Source organism: Camelus bactrianus, chromosome 13 (assembly GCF_048773025.1).
Source record: "Camelus bactrianus isolate YW-2024 breed Bactrian camel chromosome 13, ASM4877302v1, whole genome shotgun sequence".
NCBI classification, from domain to species: domain Eukaryota; kingdom Metazoa; phylum Chordata; class Mammalia; order Artiodactyla; family Camelidae; genus Camelus; species Camelus bactrianus.
Window position 1 is genome coordinate 55548703 of NC_133551.1, and position 14038 is coordinate 55562740.

The window sequence follows — 14038 nt, forward strand, 5'->3', positions numbered from 1 at the left end:
CTTTGATGTTAGTTTCTAACCCCTTCCACTGAAAAAATTAAATCAGCTATCACTGTTTCAATTTCAAAAGCACTTTCTTGTTCTGATTTTTAAAAATAATCATATAGCATATTGTTTTATTTTTAAAATTTACTGTCTTTTCTTATCTCCCTGAGAATATTATGCTCCCCTTCTCTTTTTGGTTCCTTTTTACCTTTATTTTGATCTATGTCTTTCTTGTTGGAGATTGTCCGTTCCTATTAATCATGAAGTCCTTAAAAGTTGATTGGAAGCTCTTTGTGAAAGGGCGTGAGCCTAGGGTCATTTTCATTGGTAGCGCCAAGTGCCTTTTGGGCAGTTCTCCAAACTCCTGCCTCTTGGGTAGAGTCTAGCTGCTGGCACTGGGTGTGTATGTGTATTTCACTTAATGCCCATTTTCCACCTGCACCCTCATCTCCACAATCCTTAAGCATGATCTGTAAGTTTCTTCAGAGAAAGTACCTCCTATCTCCAATAGAACTGTCTGTGGCCACTGGCTTTGTGGGGCCAGGATAGAAGTCACCTCTTATATCAGCTCCTTGCTCTCATCTCTCTTCAGCCCCATCATCCATAGTGTCCGGCACCCGGCATGTGCTGAGATTTACAGGCTCTGGGGGAAAGTGGTTCTTGCTTCTTGCTGACTGGTGAGCACTTTGGCAGGCATTTCGGTGTGATCTGTCCCTCTTCTGCTAAGGCATGTACCGTCCTCCACCCCACTTCTGCCCTTGTCTATGGCAGATGCAATTGCTGGCTTCTCCTGGTTTCACTGAGAACGGAGTCTGCATGGACGTTCTTACTCTCCTTCTTACTTGGGGGTAAATTTCAAGAGAAGAGGGACAGAAATATCTTTACTCTGCCGTCTTAAAACCACAAGGGTACATTAAGTAGACATTAAACCAATATTGAGACTAATTATGTTTTAATCCTCACAGCCGTTAACATTATCATTAGTAGAACTGAGGTTCAGAGAGGATAAATTCTTTGCCCAATATCAGAGTTGGAAAGTGGCTAAGAACCCACGTCTGGCCAAGGACAAATCCATGCTCTGTCTCTTAGTCTCTCCTGCCTGAAAGCATGCTGAGATCAGGAGAGGGTGGTAAACTATGGCCCAGCCTGGGTTAGAGCCTACAGGAACAAGAGGAGGAAGCCCTTCAGGGAACAGAAGGGCTCTTGAATTTGTGAAAACTTCTAACTAACCGGTGTCTCCCAATCAGTGGAGAGTCTAGACTGTTAACCAAGGATGTCAACAAGAACACGATGTGCTAGATAGAAGCAGGGTCAGCTTTGTGGAAAGGGGCTGAAGGACTCAGGGGGAATTTCAGACTTAGACCAGGGAGAAGGGGAGAAGGCACAAGTCCTAAGAGGACTTGGGAGAGAAACTGGTTTCCAGGGATCTAGGAAGAAAAGCCAGTGAGGCCAATCATGTCACACTGCGAAGGCAAAAGAAATGCTCTTGTGGGCACTGGACTTAAGCCCATCGCAAGACACTGGTGACTTCCAGACCCCTAGCCTCTCATCACAGTCAGGATTGGGCTCCTAATGTTCCCCAGCCCTGGCTCTCACTGGCCTCGGCCAGGGAGGTCTGGAGCTTTCAGGTACAGGGGTGGCAATAGAGCAACTTAGAACTGACAAAGTTGGTCCACCTGTAAGTGCGTGGTTCATTTTTTAGACCCGAGAGGAGGTCATTACATTAACTTTGTTTATTTTCATCATGTTAGGGTTTGCCAAAGGATTGCACTTGAGTTTCATTTCATAGACCATCCCTGATCATGTTGGCTGCGTGGACCACCATAGGGAGAATGATTCTGTGGCTTTGTCCAGACTCAGGAGAATAGCTGCTTAACGATGCCTGTGTAGAACGGGAGTGTTAAAGGACATGTGTACCACTGACTCAGGCCATCTCCTCTTCTCAGATTTGTGTCCTCCATAAATGTGATCAAGATGCTCTCAATGTCCTTATTCAAGTCACTGATAAAAGCTGATTGAGAATGGTCCAGGGACAGGACCATTAGGGGCAGTTTTGAGGTTGACCTCTAGCTTGGGCACTGAGGTACAGTCACTAAAAATAGTCTGTCACATCTAGAATTATATTTGGAATTGATTTGCAGGCACATTTTCCCATCTTCTGCCCAAGAGAGACTTTGTCTATAAAACTACCACCTGGATTGGGCAGAGGAGGGTGCATCTCTTTTACATCCATTCCTGAGTTGCATAAACTGGGCTGTTGAGAAGTGAGTGGATCACAGAAGGGGAGAGATAAGCCCTCAAGTTTATGATCCCTGGGGTCCATTATTTAGAGAGCATCACTTGGAGGATGGCAGCCTGTGGTCTCTCTTTAGGTCCCCGGTAAACGCTGAGTCTCGTGGGGAAAAGAAGCAGGGAAGATTACGCAGAACATCACAGAAAATAAATGGGCATGTTCCATTTCAAGCAGCTCATACTTTTATCATAAGATACAAACTTTCTAAAATTAAGTGTCTTACTTCTATTTTACCAACAACAACAAAAACAAAAATCACTCATGTTAGCTAAATACAGATGCATATGTGGTTGAGCAAGTGAGTATGAATACGAGGGGGGTGTGTGTGTGTGGTTTGTGCCGCGTGTGGCAGGGGAGGCTGTGTGTGTGAGTGCTGGTCGAGAGATGCATCTGGTCTTGCTGTTTTCTGACTGCGACCTGGTCGGAATCTTGGTTTTCCAAACTTCACACCAAGCTGTTGCAGAACCCAGAATCCTGGAGAGCCCTTAGTCCCGATCCCGGGGCTAAGGCAGGAGGAGGGGGATGAGACGGAGATCTAAAAATTTATGCCGTTCCCACTGGAGGAGAAATAGGGGCTGTTCATCAGGGGGCCACCAGACGTCGAGCCGAACCTGGAAGAGAAAGAAACGCATGTCATGATGAAATTCCTGACTTCAGCCGAGATATTGGGAAAAGGAAAATATTCATTTTGTGGCTGTCAGAGATGGGGAAGATCAGGACAGGCTTGGAAGCTGAAAGTTTTAGCAATAACAAAAAAATAAAATATTAAAATGATACAACCAGAGGACAATAAAGAGCTTCTGCCACTTAGTTAGGTCAGGATGGCGGCCTGTAGGGACCATTTCTCCCAGGCTTATACTCTCTCCAGGACCATAGACGAGGGAGCCTCTCCAGATCTGAGCACCTTACCTGTGGACCTACGGCCACTCTACTGGCCTTAGAGGACCTTGTGGGTCCCTCAGAAAATTGTACAACATGGGAGAACTCAGGGCCACGTCCCAGTGTGAGATCCCGCACGATCCTAGGGCTCTTTCTCCCCTTCTCAGCACCAAGCTAAGTCAGGCTCTCCAGTTCCACACCAGGCTGGCCGAGAAGCGAGCACTGAGGCATTGCTGGGTGCATGGGACTTTGCCAGACCCCTGGGGGAGGAAGAGGCAAGAAGATTTGAGCCTCACCCTCCAAGAGCAGAAATACACACGCTGCCGCTTTTTCTCCCCAGCACACTGCTATTCATACTTCAAATGAGAGTTCAGAAGTCATCTCCTCTGTGAAGCCTTCCCTGACCTCTCCAGATGGAATCGTTTACTCACACTTCTGGTATCCTATTGCAATCTCTTTCCCCATCTGCTAGGATACTTTGAATGAATGGAACGGAGCTCCATACAAATTGCGGCAGAGCCAACGGCTAGATTTAGTCTAATCCAGGGATTCTCAGCCACTTTTCTGCTGGGCAGATGCATATTACAGATGCTCACGTTCGCGGCGCCCTCCCATGAACTGATGAAACAAAAAGGAGGGGGTGGGGAGCAAGGTAGAAGCAATGGGAACAAACCATCGCATTAATTTCTAATGCCTCAGCTGGTGTCGGGATCTGCTGGTCACTGTGAGCGGCCGTGGACAAGCTAGGCTTGGGGTTGTTTGATTCCCTCCTCACTAAAATAAATTCCATGAGAGCGGGACATTTTTTGGACTGTTCACCATTTTACACCCAGCACCCAGCCCAGGACCTGACAAAAGGTAGGAACCAGATAAGCAATTAATGCCAGTGGTAACCCCACCTCTTTTGCTCTTTTTCAAAAATCATACTGGAAAAGAAATGATTGAAAGTGATGTTATTATACGTATACTCTGAATTCCACTCTGATTTATAAAATAAAGGCTACAACACATTCTTAACTATTTAATAATCACTGGGAACAAATTACTCATGACATACCTCCTATCAGATTGCCACACCCCACACATCTGAGCCCTTCAGCTTTAGAACTTCTTGTCAGATCAGCTGCCAAGGGCATGGTCTGGACAGGACATACACCAGAGGGTCAGGGAGCTGGGCAATCCATGTGGACTACAGCTATCAAGGAATACTTCCTGGAGGAGGAGGAGGAGCTTGAACTGCCTCTCGAGCATAGTGAACTGTCCTAGTTGGCCTGGGACAGTTTCTACACTGGTATTTCCAGTGTCATTATTATTTATGTTCTTTTTTAACTCTCAAACTGATTACTGTTTGGAAGATAAGTTGTACAGTTATCTTACCCCAATGGCTGTATGAAGAGGGCAGGGAGGGCTCCCGTCCTTCCTCCCTGAGAACATGGAGGTGACCTGCTCCTTCCTCTCCCACTTCATGTGGTTTAGTCTCTTGGTTCTCTTCTGTGCCTCCCTCCCTGTCCAGGGCAGCCTCTGCAGCACGACTGTAGCCCCCAGCACCACCACTGTGCTCAGCGTTTCCACGCTCCATCCTACGGCGCCCAGGTGTTATTCTCATGGTGTGATCCCTCCCTCTCTTCACCTGGCTTCCTGCACTCCACAGCCTCCTATTTTCTCTCCCACCTCTTAGACCTTTTGCTGGTTCCTCCACATCTCCCCAGCCTCTCTACGTGTTGGCGCCCAGGGCTCAGTCCTTGGGCCTCTCCTCTTCTCTGGGTACATCTACTCCCTGGGCGATCTCGTCCCATCCCATGCCTTTAAATAGTATCTATATGCTAATGATTCCCAAACTTATATTACCAGCCCCAAACTCTCCCCCGAGCCCCAGACCCATATATCCACCTGCCTATCAACAGCTCCACTCATGTGTCTAACAGGCATCTCAGACTTTCCATATCCAAAACCAAACTCCTGATCAGCAGATCTTTGCTCTCGTCATCTGGACCTTAGTAGCTTGGAATTGCCGCTTATCCGGACACTGGTCAAAAACCTAAGAGTCATGATTGACTCCTCTCTTTTCTTCATTCTGCATCCAGTCATCATCAAGTCCAGTCAATTCTACCAATAAAATTAACACTCCAGCTCTCTTCTCTTGTCTCCCCACCATGGTCACTGTCCCCGTCTACGCCCCCAGCACCTCCTGCTTGGATAGCTATAAAGGCTCCTCCTCTGGTTCCCTCCACCAGCTCTTACTTCACAGTCCACTCTTCGTATGTTGGTCGAGTCATCTTCCTTACACAGAGAACCTCGGAGCATTGATGGCTTCTCCCTGCTCTTCCTTCCACGCCTACCAGGCTCTGCCTAGTCTGGCCCTGCCACCTCTCCAACTTTGGTTCTGCCCACTCTCTCTCCCCCACTCCTTGTGCCCCAGATATACCTCCTATCCTGGGGACACTGTATTTCTCTTCTTTCTGCCCAGAGTGCTCATCATCCATATTTATGCATGATTCATCCTCACATTTCATTCAGATCTTGGCTCAAGAGACGTCCCGTCATCCTCTCCAGCCCTCCTCCCCGGCACCTGACATGTATGATGTTTGCTGATTTCCATATTGTCTATTTCTCCTCCTGGCAGGGCAGAGGGAAGCACTTGGTCCTGTTCACTCCAGTAACCAGAGTAGTGCCAGGCACATGGAAGAGGCTCAACAAATTACTCTGTGTGAACAATCATCCCTTTGGGGGACACGGGCCTCCATCTTCCGGCCTCACTTTCCTGGTCTTCCTAAACTCTCAGGCCACCATTCCCCTCTGCTGATCGCTACTCCTCCCCATCACCCTCCTCCTTTGCCCTCGGTGTCCCCAGGCCCTCTCCCACTTCTAAGACTGCTCCTTCCTCAGTCTCCTGCTCGCTCTATTTCCCCTCCTTGCCCCTCTGAAGACAGCCAGAGGCCAGGTCTCAACCCTCCGCTCTCACTGCTCCCAATCAGTGCGGCCCAACCGCTGACCGATGAGACCTTGGGACCACACTCCCTTCCAAGTGCAGCCAGCTCTGGCTTCTCCAGAGAGTCTCTCTTACCTTGAGCCCGGAGTCACAGCATGGAAGCAGGGAGCTTGCCAGCCTGCAGGTAGGCTGCCTTCCCTGTGCAGTTGCCTCCAGGGAGGTGAGAACCACTCCTACAGACTCTACAGTCACCTCCAGACTCCACCCTCTCCTGCGTATAGTCTCCCCTCCATCCCATCAGTTCAGTCTGACGTTCACAGATCTGCACTGGATCCCCAGGCCCACCAGTCACAGCCTTTAATCATCCAAGCTTAACCTTCCTTTTCCTATTTTCCACCTTTTTCAGGGATAAATCTAGTACTTCAACCAGGTTCCTCCCCTTCCTGCAGCCCTCACTGTTCACCCAGCAGGGATCCCTCCTCTGTCCTTGGGCCACATCGATGGCCTTCACTTTGTCAGGGCACTAACATCACTGCTCCCCCTTCTCATCCGCTCTCAGCCTCGGAAGGGAGAAACACATCCTATTCATCGATGGTCCCCTACAGGCTAAATTCATCGTAACTATGTGAATTGAGACAGAGCTTTCAACAGTGTGTTGGTGAAACACCATGATGTACTCTACAATAAAAGGGAAGGAGAGAAAGGATTGGGAGGGAGGGAGGAAGGGAGGGCAGGAGGAAGGGAGGGAGGGAAGGAGGGAAGGAGGAAAAGAAAAAGGAGAGAAAAAGAAACAAGGGGTCATGGGTTTTATGTTCAAATGATACAATCAATCACCTTCTTGAATGTTCTCCAGGCACCCTAGGAAATTAAATAATCTGTGAATTCCAACAGTTAAGAAATTGTATATCTCTGTTTCCACCTTTCTTTTCCCAAACAGATCTGACTGTAGAAACCTCTTTCTAGCATTTATCCCCTTTAACAAGACATTCGGGGAAACACTGATTGAAGGGGTAAGAGTCTGGGGCACCTGCAGACACTGCAGTGAGGGGCAGTGATGGGGAGGAAGGAAATCGATGTCCAGTTGGGGAATTTGGTCCTTATCCTATAAATGGAGGTTCTCAAACAGGGCACACATTCCCCGGGGTGTGCCCCCAGGCACTTGGATTCTCAGGAATGACAGGGCACTGCCTGCATCTCAGAGCATCAGTAGTGAAGAGATGGTGGGTGAGAATGAGCCACTGTGCGTTGTTACAGTAAAACAACAGACATTTCTTACTGACTAGCACGTAAAGTTTGTGTGCAATTTCCAGCCAAAATGTTGAGTTTGTGTTGGCTGTTTGCTGCTCAGCCCCCCTCCTCTGCTGTTTGGGGTACTTTGGGTGGAAAGTGTGAGCAGCCTGATAAGCAACGGGGGGCCCTTCGGCAGCACCAGTCACGGAGTCCTTGGGATGTTCGAGAGAGGAGCCTGGCGAGGCGCTCAGGATGCGGTAAGCAGGGGAGAGAGCTGTAAGAGGATTACCTGGCCATGTCTGGCTGTGAACCAAGCAAGTGGGTAAGGGCATATTCGCCATGCTCCACGACCTGCCACCTGCTGTGGGTGGTGTCCCCATCTATTCCTGACCACGCAGCTGTGTTTCTGCACCAGACTCTAGCACCCCCAGCCCCAAATTGGGCCTCCAAAAGGGCCCCACCAGATTCAGATCAGGTTCACCTCACATCAGATTCTGGAATCCAGGACCCAGTCTCTGGACCCAGGCATAAGGTCTCCCCTCCCCACAGCCATGGGACATACGTACCAAGAAACACCCAGGGGGCCCCAAGCACCCACCTCCCGTTTGGAGGCTTCCTGGAGACAAACTGGACTTCCAGTGTGGGCTGAAGACTCACCTGAACGCCTGGGGGAAGAGGCACTGCGGCCCATCTCCTGCCATGGGGGAAGGGTCTCGGGGATTGCTGGACAGCTTTTGCGGCGTCCTCTGAGAGTACGGATAGTTGGGCTGGACGAAGGGGATGTAGCCCAGCAGGGGCGTGTAGGAAGAGTGGAAAACCTGCTGTCCCATCTGCTGTGGACTGTATGGTGTCACCTGCAGGGCAGAGAGAGAGGAGAGGGGCTTGGTCCAGCAATGCCCACTGCTCCCAAACGTCACAGTTCCCCAGCCCTAACCCTAGCCCTAGCCCCCACCCCTCAGCCCCTGTGCCCCTCAGTTGCTATGAGGTGCATAGAAGGCAATGTGTTGAGCTGGAAAAAGCATAGGACCCAGCTCTTGAATGTGAGACAGGCAAGTTATTTCATTTATCTGAGCCTCAGTTTCCTTATCTATAAAATGGGCAAACACTATCTCCATTGTTTGGGGGTTGAGTCAGCTGACATATGTAGAGAGACTGGCATATAATAAACAACCAATGAATATGACTTCCATCATGTCCATTCCTTTTCCCCTACCTTCCCCTTGGTCAATAACCACCTGCTCATTTTTAAGTTTTTTACTATCTCAGTAAAGGCTGTTGAGATTTATACATTCCTGGCTTCTAGCTCAGGATCTCACCAGACTCCAAGTCCAAGACAGCCCTGCCCTGTGGAAACTCCGGTGATGGATGATGGAAATCTTCTGTGTCTGCATGGTGCAATATGGTAGCCATCAGACACAAGTGTGCTTATCGAGCCCTTGAAATGGGGCTAGTGTGACTGAATTTTAAATTTTACTGAATTTTAATTGATTTAAATTTAAATAGCTACACATGGCTGGTGGTTACAGTGCTGGACAGGGTGAGTGGACAAGAGGCAACGGCATTCAGCTCAAACCCTAGAGAAAATAGGAACTCACTGGGTTTCTGAGACTTCCTGGATCAGACCCCCACTGAGAAGCAGGGCTTCCACTATCTTGCCTCTGGCAAGGCAGGGACCCCATCTGTCTTATTTACTGACTTATCCTCAGCCCTAAGACAATGCCACACAGTAGCTGCTCAATAAACATGTGTTAAATGAATGAGTGCAGGAAAGGGAGAGGAGGGGGCAGCGAGGAAAGAAGAAACTACTAAGTGTCTGTTTGAATACATAAGATGATGGGGAGCTCATTACATCATGAGCACTGGATTCTACCACTGACAGCTCTGAATGTCTTGTGTGGAGCTGACATCCAACCTCCTGTGTGTTTTGGTCAAAACTGGGGAAATTTCTAGATTTCCATTTTAACAGTAAGAGTCTGAGGTCCAAGCTGCTCAGGGGTTCAGTGTGCTGACAGCCCTCTCTCATCCTGCACGTTCTTATATAATTTAAAAAGATGACAAAGGCTAGCACTTATTAAGTGCTTGGGGTACTCCAGACCCTTCCTCTGGATTCTCTCAATTAAACTCCAAACAGCCCTGGGAGGTAGGGCCATTTTAGAGATGAGGAAACTGAGGTTCGGAGAAGTTAAGCAACTTGCTCAGTGTTTCAAGTGTCTGAGTTTTGTCGGAATCCCAGTGGGGTGAGCCCAGAGCCCCGTGGCTCTGACCCGTACCTCTATGCTTGTTCCTCCTGAAAGCCTGAGCCCCTCCCTCCTGCCTTCCCCATCTTTCCCTTAGTGGACATGTAGGACCTGCTAATGCTGGACACGGGCATTGAAACCCCAAGAGGATGAGCTAAAGGTCAGAAAGCGTCCAGAGTTCACGGAGAGAACCCAGGAAGGCATCTCCCAGGACAGACACCCGTGGGTCAGCGTGGCAGAAAATGTGCCTGGTTTTCACAGTTGGGGGAGGGGGACCTGGACCTGCGAGGAAACTGACATGAAAGAGAAGATGCAGGTCCCAGAGCTTATACAAGCTTTACTCAAAGATGCACCCTAAACCACATGTCACTGATAAAACCCATAAAACAGAGCTGTGCACAGGGCTCTGGAATCATCTCCAAAATACACTCTGCTCACAGAAGCAATGATAGAGCAGCGTGCCCAGAATACCACATCTGTGTAAAATGCTTGTATCGATACGTATAAACAGCAAGGGTACCGAAGACACCAGGAACAGTGATTGCCTCTAAGATTCTGCAAATTTTGGACCATGTTTTTGTATTACTTTTTCAAACATATGCACATACATAACTTTGTCTAAAAGCATCCACTTTGGAGCTAGGCGGACGGAGTCACTGCTCGTGGGGCAGAGTGGACGCGCTGAGATTCTGCGAGCCTGCCTCACGCTTACGTCATCGCAGGACGCAAAGCTCCTCCTACTGAAAGAGCAGGACCAGCCCAAGTAACAGGGCAGCCTACACCCCTGCGCCCTCCTCTGCCAACGGGGACGTTCTGTGCTTCTCAGAGAAAGGGTAGGGCTCCCCAGGGAGAGAGGAGAGGCCGAGGAGTCTGTGGGTGTGAGTGTGGGGTCTGTACGCGAAGGTTCACGGCCAGACCGAGAATGCGGCCAGTTCTCAGCTCCTTCCCTCACACCTCCATCCCTGCCCCAGGGTGTCACTGTCTCAGGACCTGCTGTTCTGTGTTTTGTGTGTACATGCAGCTGAGCCACATGCATGTAATTGTATCTTTATTTGTGTCTGAGTGTGTATTAGTATTTTTGTCTCTGCTGCTTTACTTTGATACTATATTTTTGTGTATCTGTACACAAAAAGCAGTAAACCAGTTACGGGGGGGGGGGGGGACATGGACCCTGAAGCCAGGCTGCCCAAGGTCAAATCCCAGTTCTGCTTTTGTGTCACTGTCAAGTAGATATTGATCAATGACTTACCCATGGGCATGGGGGGGGGGCAGATTTAGCAAACCAAAATATAACACCCAATTAAAGCTGAATTTCAGAAAAACAGCAAAATATTGTTTCAGGTAGGTATGATCCATGCTGTATTTCAGACATAGCTCTACTAAAATTTTATTCACTGTTTATCTGAAATTTAAATTGAATTAGGTGTCTGTGTTTTAACTGACAAACTGGCTTGGAAGGGATAACTTCCCGGCCCCACCAATGCTGGGCAAGGCCACGTGATTTGCTTTGGCTGGTGGAAGGCGGGCACCCATCACTACATCCAGGGTCTAAGCTGGGCCTCCCAGAGGTGTTTCTGCCTGGCCCTCCGGCACTCCAGCCACCCAGCACAGCAAGAACTACTGTATCTTCAGCACGAGCCCAAAACGAGGACGCGTGGAACAGGCTTGAACCCAGTCCCAGTCCAGTTCAGCCCACCTGTCGACTGTGGGTGAAAATTAAATATTTTATTGCTGAAAGTCTTGAAGATATTGAGGCTGTTTGTTGCCACAGCAAAAGCTAACATGTGTTACCTTGATAACCTTGGACAAATTATTTAATCTCTCTGTATCTCGGTTTCTTCACCTCTAATCTACCCCATAGGGTGGTTCTGAAGGTTAAATTAACGCAGGCAAGGCCCTTAGAGAAGGGCCTGGCACACAGTAGGGGCTCTGTAAGCGCCAGCTTTTATAGTCACCTGAGGACACTGGTTTGTTTCTACACCCATGTTGGTGTTTGTGTCTGTGATCTGGGGTCAAGGGTGGGCCAGTAATTATAGGGGGTGACCAGCTGGACAAAGGCAAGGGAACAGATGTCCTTCTAACCTGCAGACCTTTGTGGAGCTGGTTCAGAGGTGAAGAAGTCATGTACTCACCTGTCGGGAGTAACCTCCCAGCTGGGGGTGCAGGGTCTGCTGATAAGGCATCCGGGCTGCCCGCTGTGGGTACAGGCCCTGGGGAGAGAAGGGGGAGGCTCAGCGCCATGGGGCAACGGGCTCCCAGCCAGAGAGCAGCAGCCACTCAGCTCAGCTTCCAGCTCATTTGCCAGGGTCTCCAGACAGCTGAGCCCATCCCACCACACTGCTGGCTAGACCCTCTAGCTGCCTAGTCCAGCTGGAATCAGGTCGAGCCAGCACAACTCAGACCACACAGGAAGCCCCTGGTGAGCAGGATTCACAGCCTTTTCAGTGAATATTTAAGATAAGAGCTTCAGGAACCTGCCTGCCTCTTGAATCCCAGATCTGCCCTTTAGTGGCTGTGTGATCTTGGGCAAATCACTTTGCCTCTCTGAGCATCTTTTCTCTTGTCTGTAAAATGATGTGTGTTCAGCATGTAAAGCCTGTGACAATAGTCAAGTTATCTTTGTTGCTATCTTTACCCTTTTTCCATGTGCCTTTCCCCAAACCCCATTCCTGCCCTAAGACATGAGGTGCCAGTGTGCATCCGCGTACATGTGTGCTAGCTTGCCTCCATGTTTATTTCAGCGCATCTGCACGTGTGCTTCCATTTGTGTCTGGAGCTGTGGGTTTCTGTGCACAAATGTGCAGCTGTGAGCCTGGGCGTATGCGTTTGGGTCTCTGCTGCTGTGCGTCTATGTGCCCACACGTACACCTGTGTCTGTACCTGACGAGGAGGAATGATGTGAAGATAAATGAGTTCCTCCACTCAAAGCGCTTAGAACAGTGCACAGCACATAACAAGGATTCTGCAAGTTAGGTATTTTTACCATCTCTCACTGCTCCCCCAACCCCACGCCCTCCACTTGAAGAGGCTGTCTGGCAGCTCAGCCCAGTGGGAAGTAGAAACCACACAACTCTGTCCCACGTGGCCTTACATGTCCACGTGTACGCTCATGCACACACGCGCACACGCACAGCAGAACTGCTCCTGTGGGTGGGGTCAGCCCATGACCCCTCCAGTCCCAGACTACCTCTACCTGCCAATCCAGTTAGTTACCCCATAAGATACAGTCCAAAACCCAAAGCATCCCTCAGACCATATGTTTTTGCAGAAGATTCTGCACCCCAAGACACTGCCTCCATTCTAGGTTCAGCTTGTGCCAGTTGTCAAAGTGTTGATGGCTGACACTATGCCCTTGACAACTTCCTCAGAGCCCAAAGCCTCCTCATAAAAGGCTTTGCATCCCTGCTGCAGGGGCCTGGGAAGTCCCCCAGGTCTCCTGGTGCCCATCTTCCAGATCTCCAAGAGCGCACATCCTCTCAGAGCCTCCTTGCTCTCTGCTCCCGTGTACCTGACACTTGACCATGGCTGGGCCTCCCCGACTCCCACCAACCCCTTCACCTGAAACCAGTGCACTTGCCCCCTTTCCTTCAAGTCCTGCAGCCCAGGGCAGCCCCACTTACCACCATGACCACAGTCTGGGCTCTGTGACCCCAACCGTGACCTGAACCAGGACAGAGGAGTCAGCTGGATGGGGCCGCCATGCCTGTTCCCAGCCCTCAGCTCCAGGGCCAGGTTCTCAGTGTCCCTCCTCGGTTTCACTCCCTCCCCACTCTGCTGTCCACAGCCAGCTCCCCAGGCCACCATCCTCCCCACACCCAGGATCTACGACCCGCTCTGTCCTGGGTGGATTTTCAGGAGTCATCAGTGTGAGCGACACTGCACGACTTGGAAGGTATTTCTAGTTGTTCAAATCGCAACTCTGTAAAATCATGAGCAAGGATGAACAAACATTCGCTCCTCTTTGCTTGAGGCCAAGGCCTCTCCCCCGTGCGCTCCCTCCTTCACTGGGAGCCGAGGTCATTTATGCTGAGCAGCCCGGAGCCTCTGGAGCCCTTTGGTGCTGGGGACTTAGTCCTCCAGTGCTCTGCGACCCTCCACAGTGGAGCTCTGAGTACACTGGATTTGGGACCTCATCTTTATTCCTAACGCCAAGCAGAGAAGGAGACCAGGATAGACTGTTCCCCATTTCTCCTCTCTGTCTTCTCAAGGTCTGCAGAGCTCCCTGACCCTGCTTCCTAGGAACATTTGGGATGAATAATAATACAAACCAACATCTGTATCACGCTTTGGATTTTTCAAAGCCCTTTCTCATCCATGGATTCAATTAACCTTACAGCTGACTCAAGCATTTGCTGCTGCCGCTGCTGTAATTATTAGGCCATTTCACAGGTGAGGAAACCAGGGCTCAGAGCATTTGGCTAACTTGCCCAAGGCCACACAGCTTGGAAGCAGCAGAATTTCCTTAAACCCCAGCCTGACGATTCC

At 49.8% G+C, this 14038-nt stretch overlaps 1 protein-coding gene across 1 annotated transcript in view; it reads right to left on the reverse strand.

The window, feature by feature from the left end:
• Positions 1-2813: 2813 nt before the first annotated feature.
• Positions 2814-14038, reverse strand: part of C13H1orf94 (chromosome 13 C1orf94 homolog) — a 35917-nt gene continuing 24692 nt past the window's right edge. The window contains exons 5-7 of the mRNA XM_074377815.1: positions 11686-11763; positions 7974-8170; positions 2814-2889 (exon numbers count right to left, since the gene is read on the reverse strand). Of these exons, the coding sequence (XP_074233916.1) occupies positions 2814-2889; positions 7974-8170; positions 11686-11763 (351 nt within the window). The remainder of the gene's footprint in view (positions 2890-7973; positions 8171-11685; positions 11764-14038) is intronic.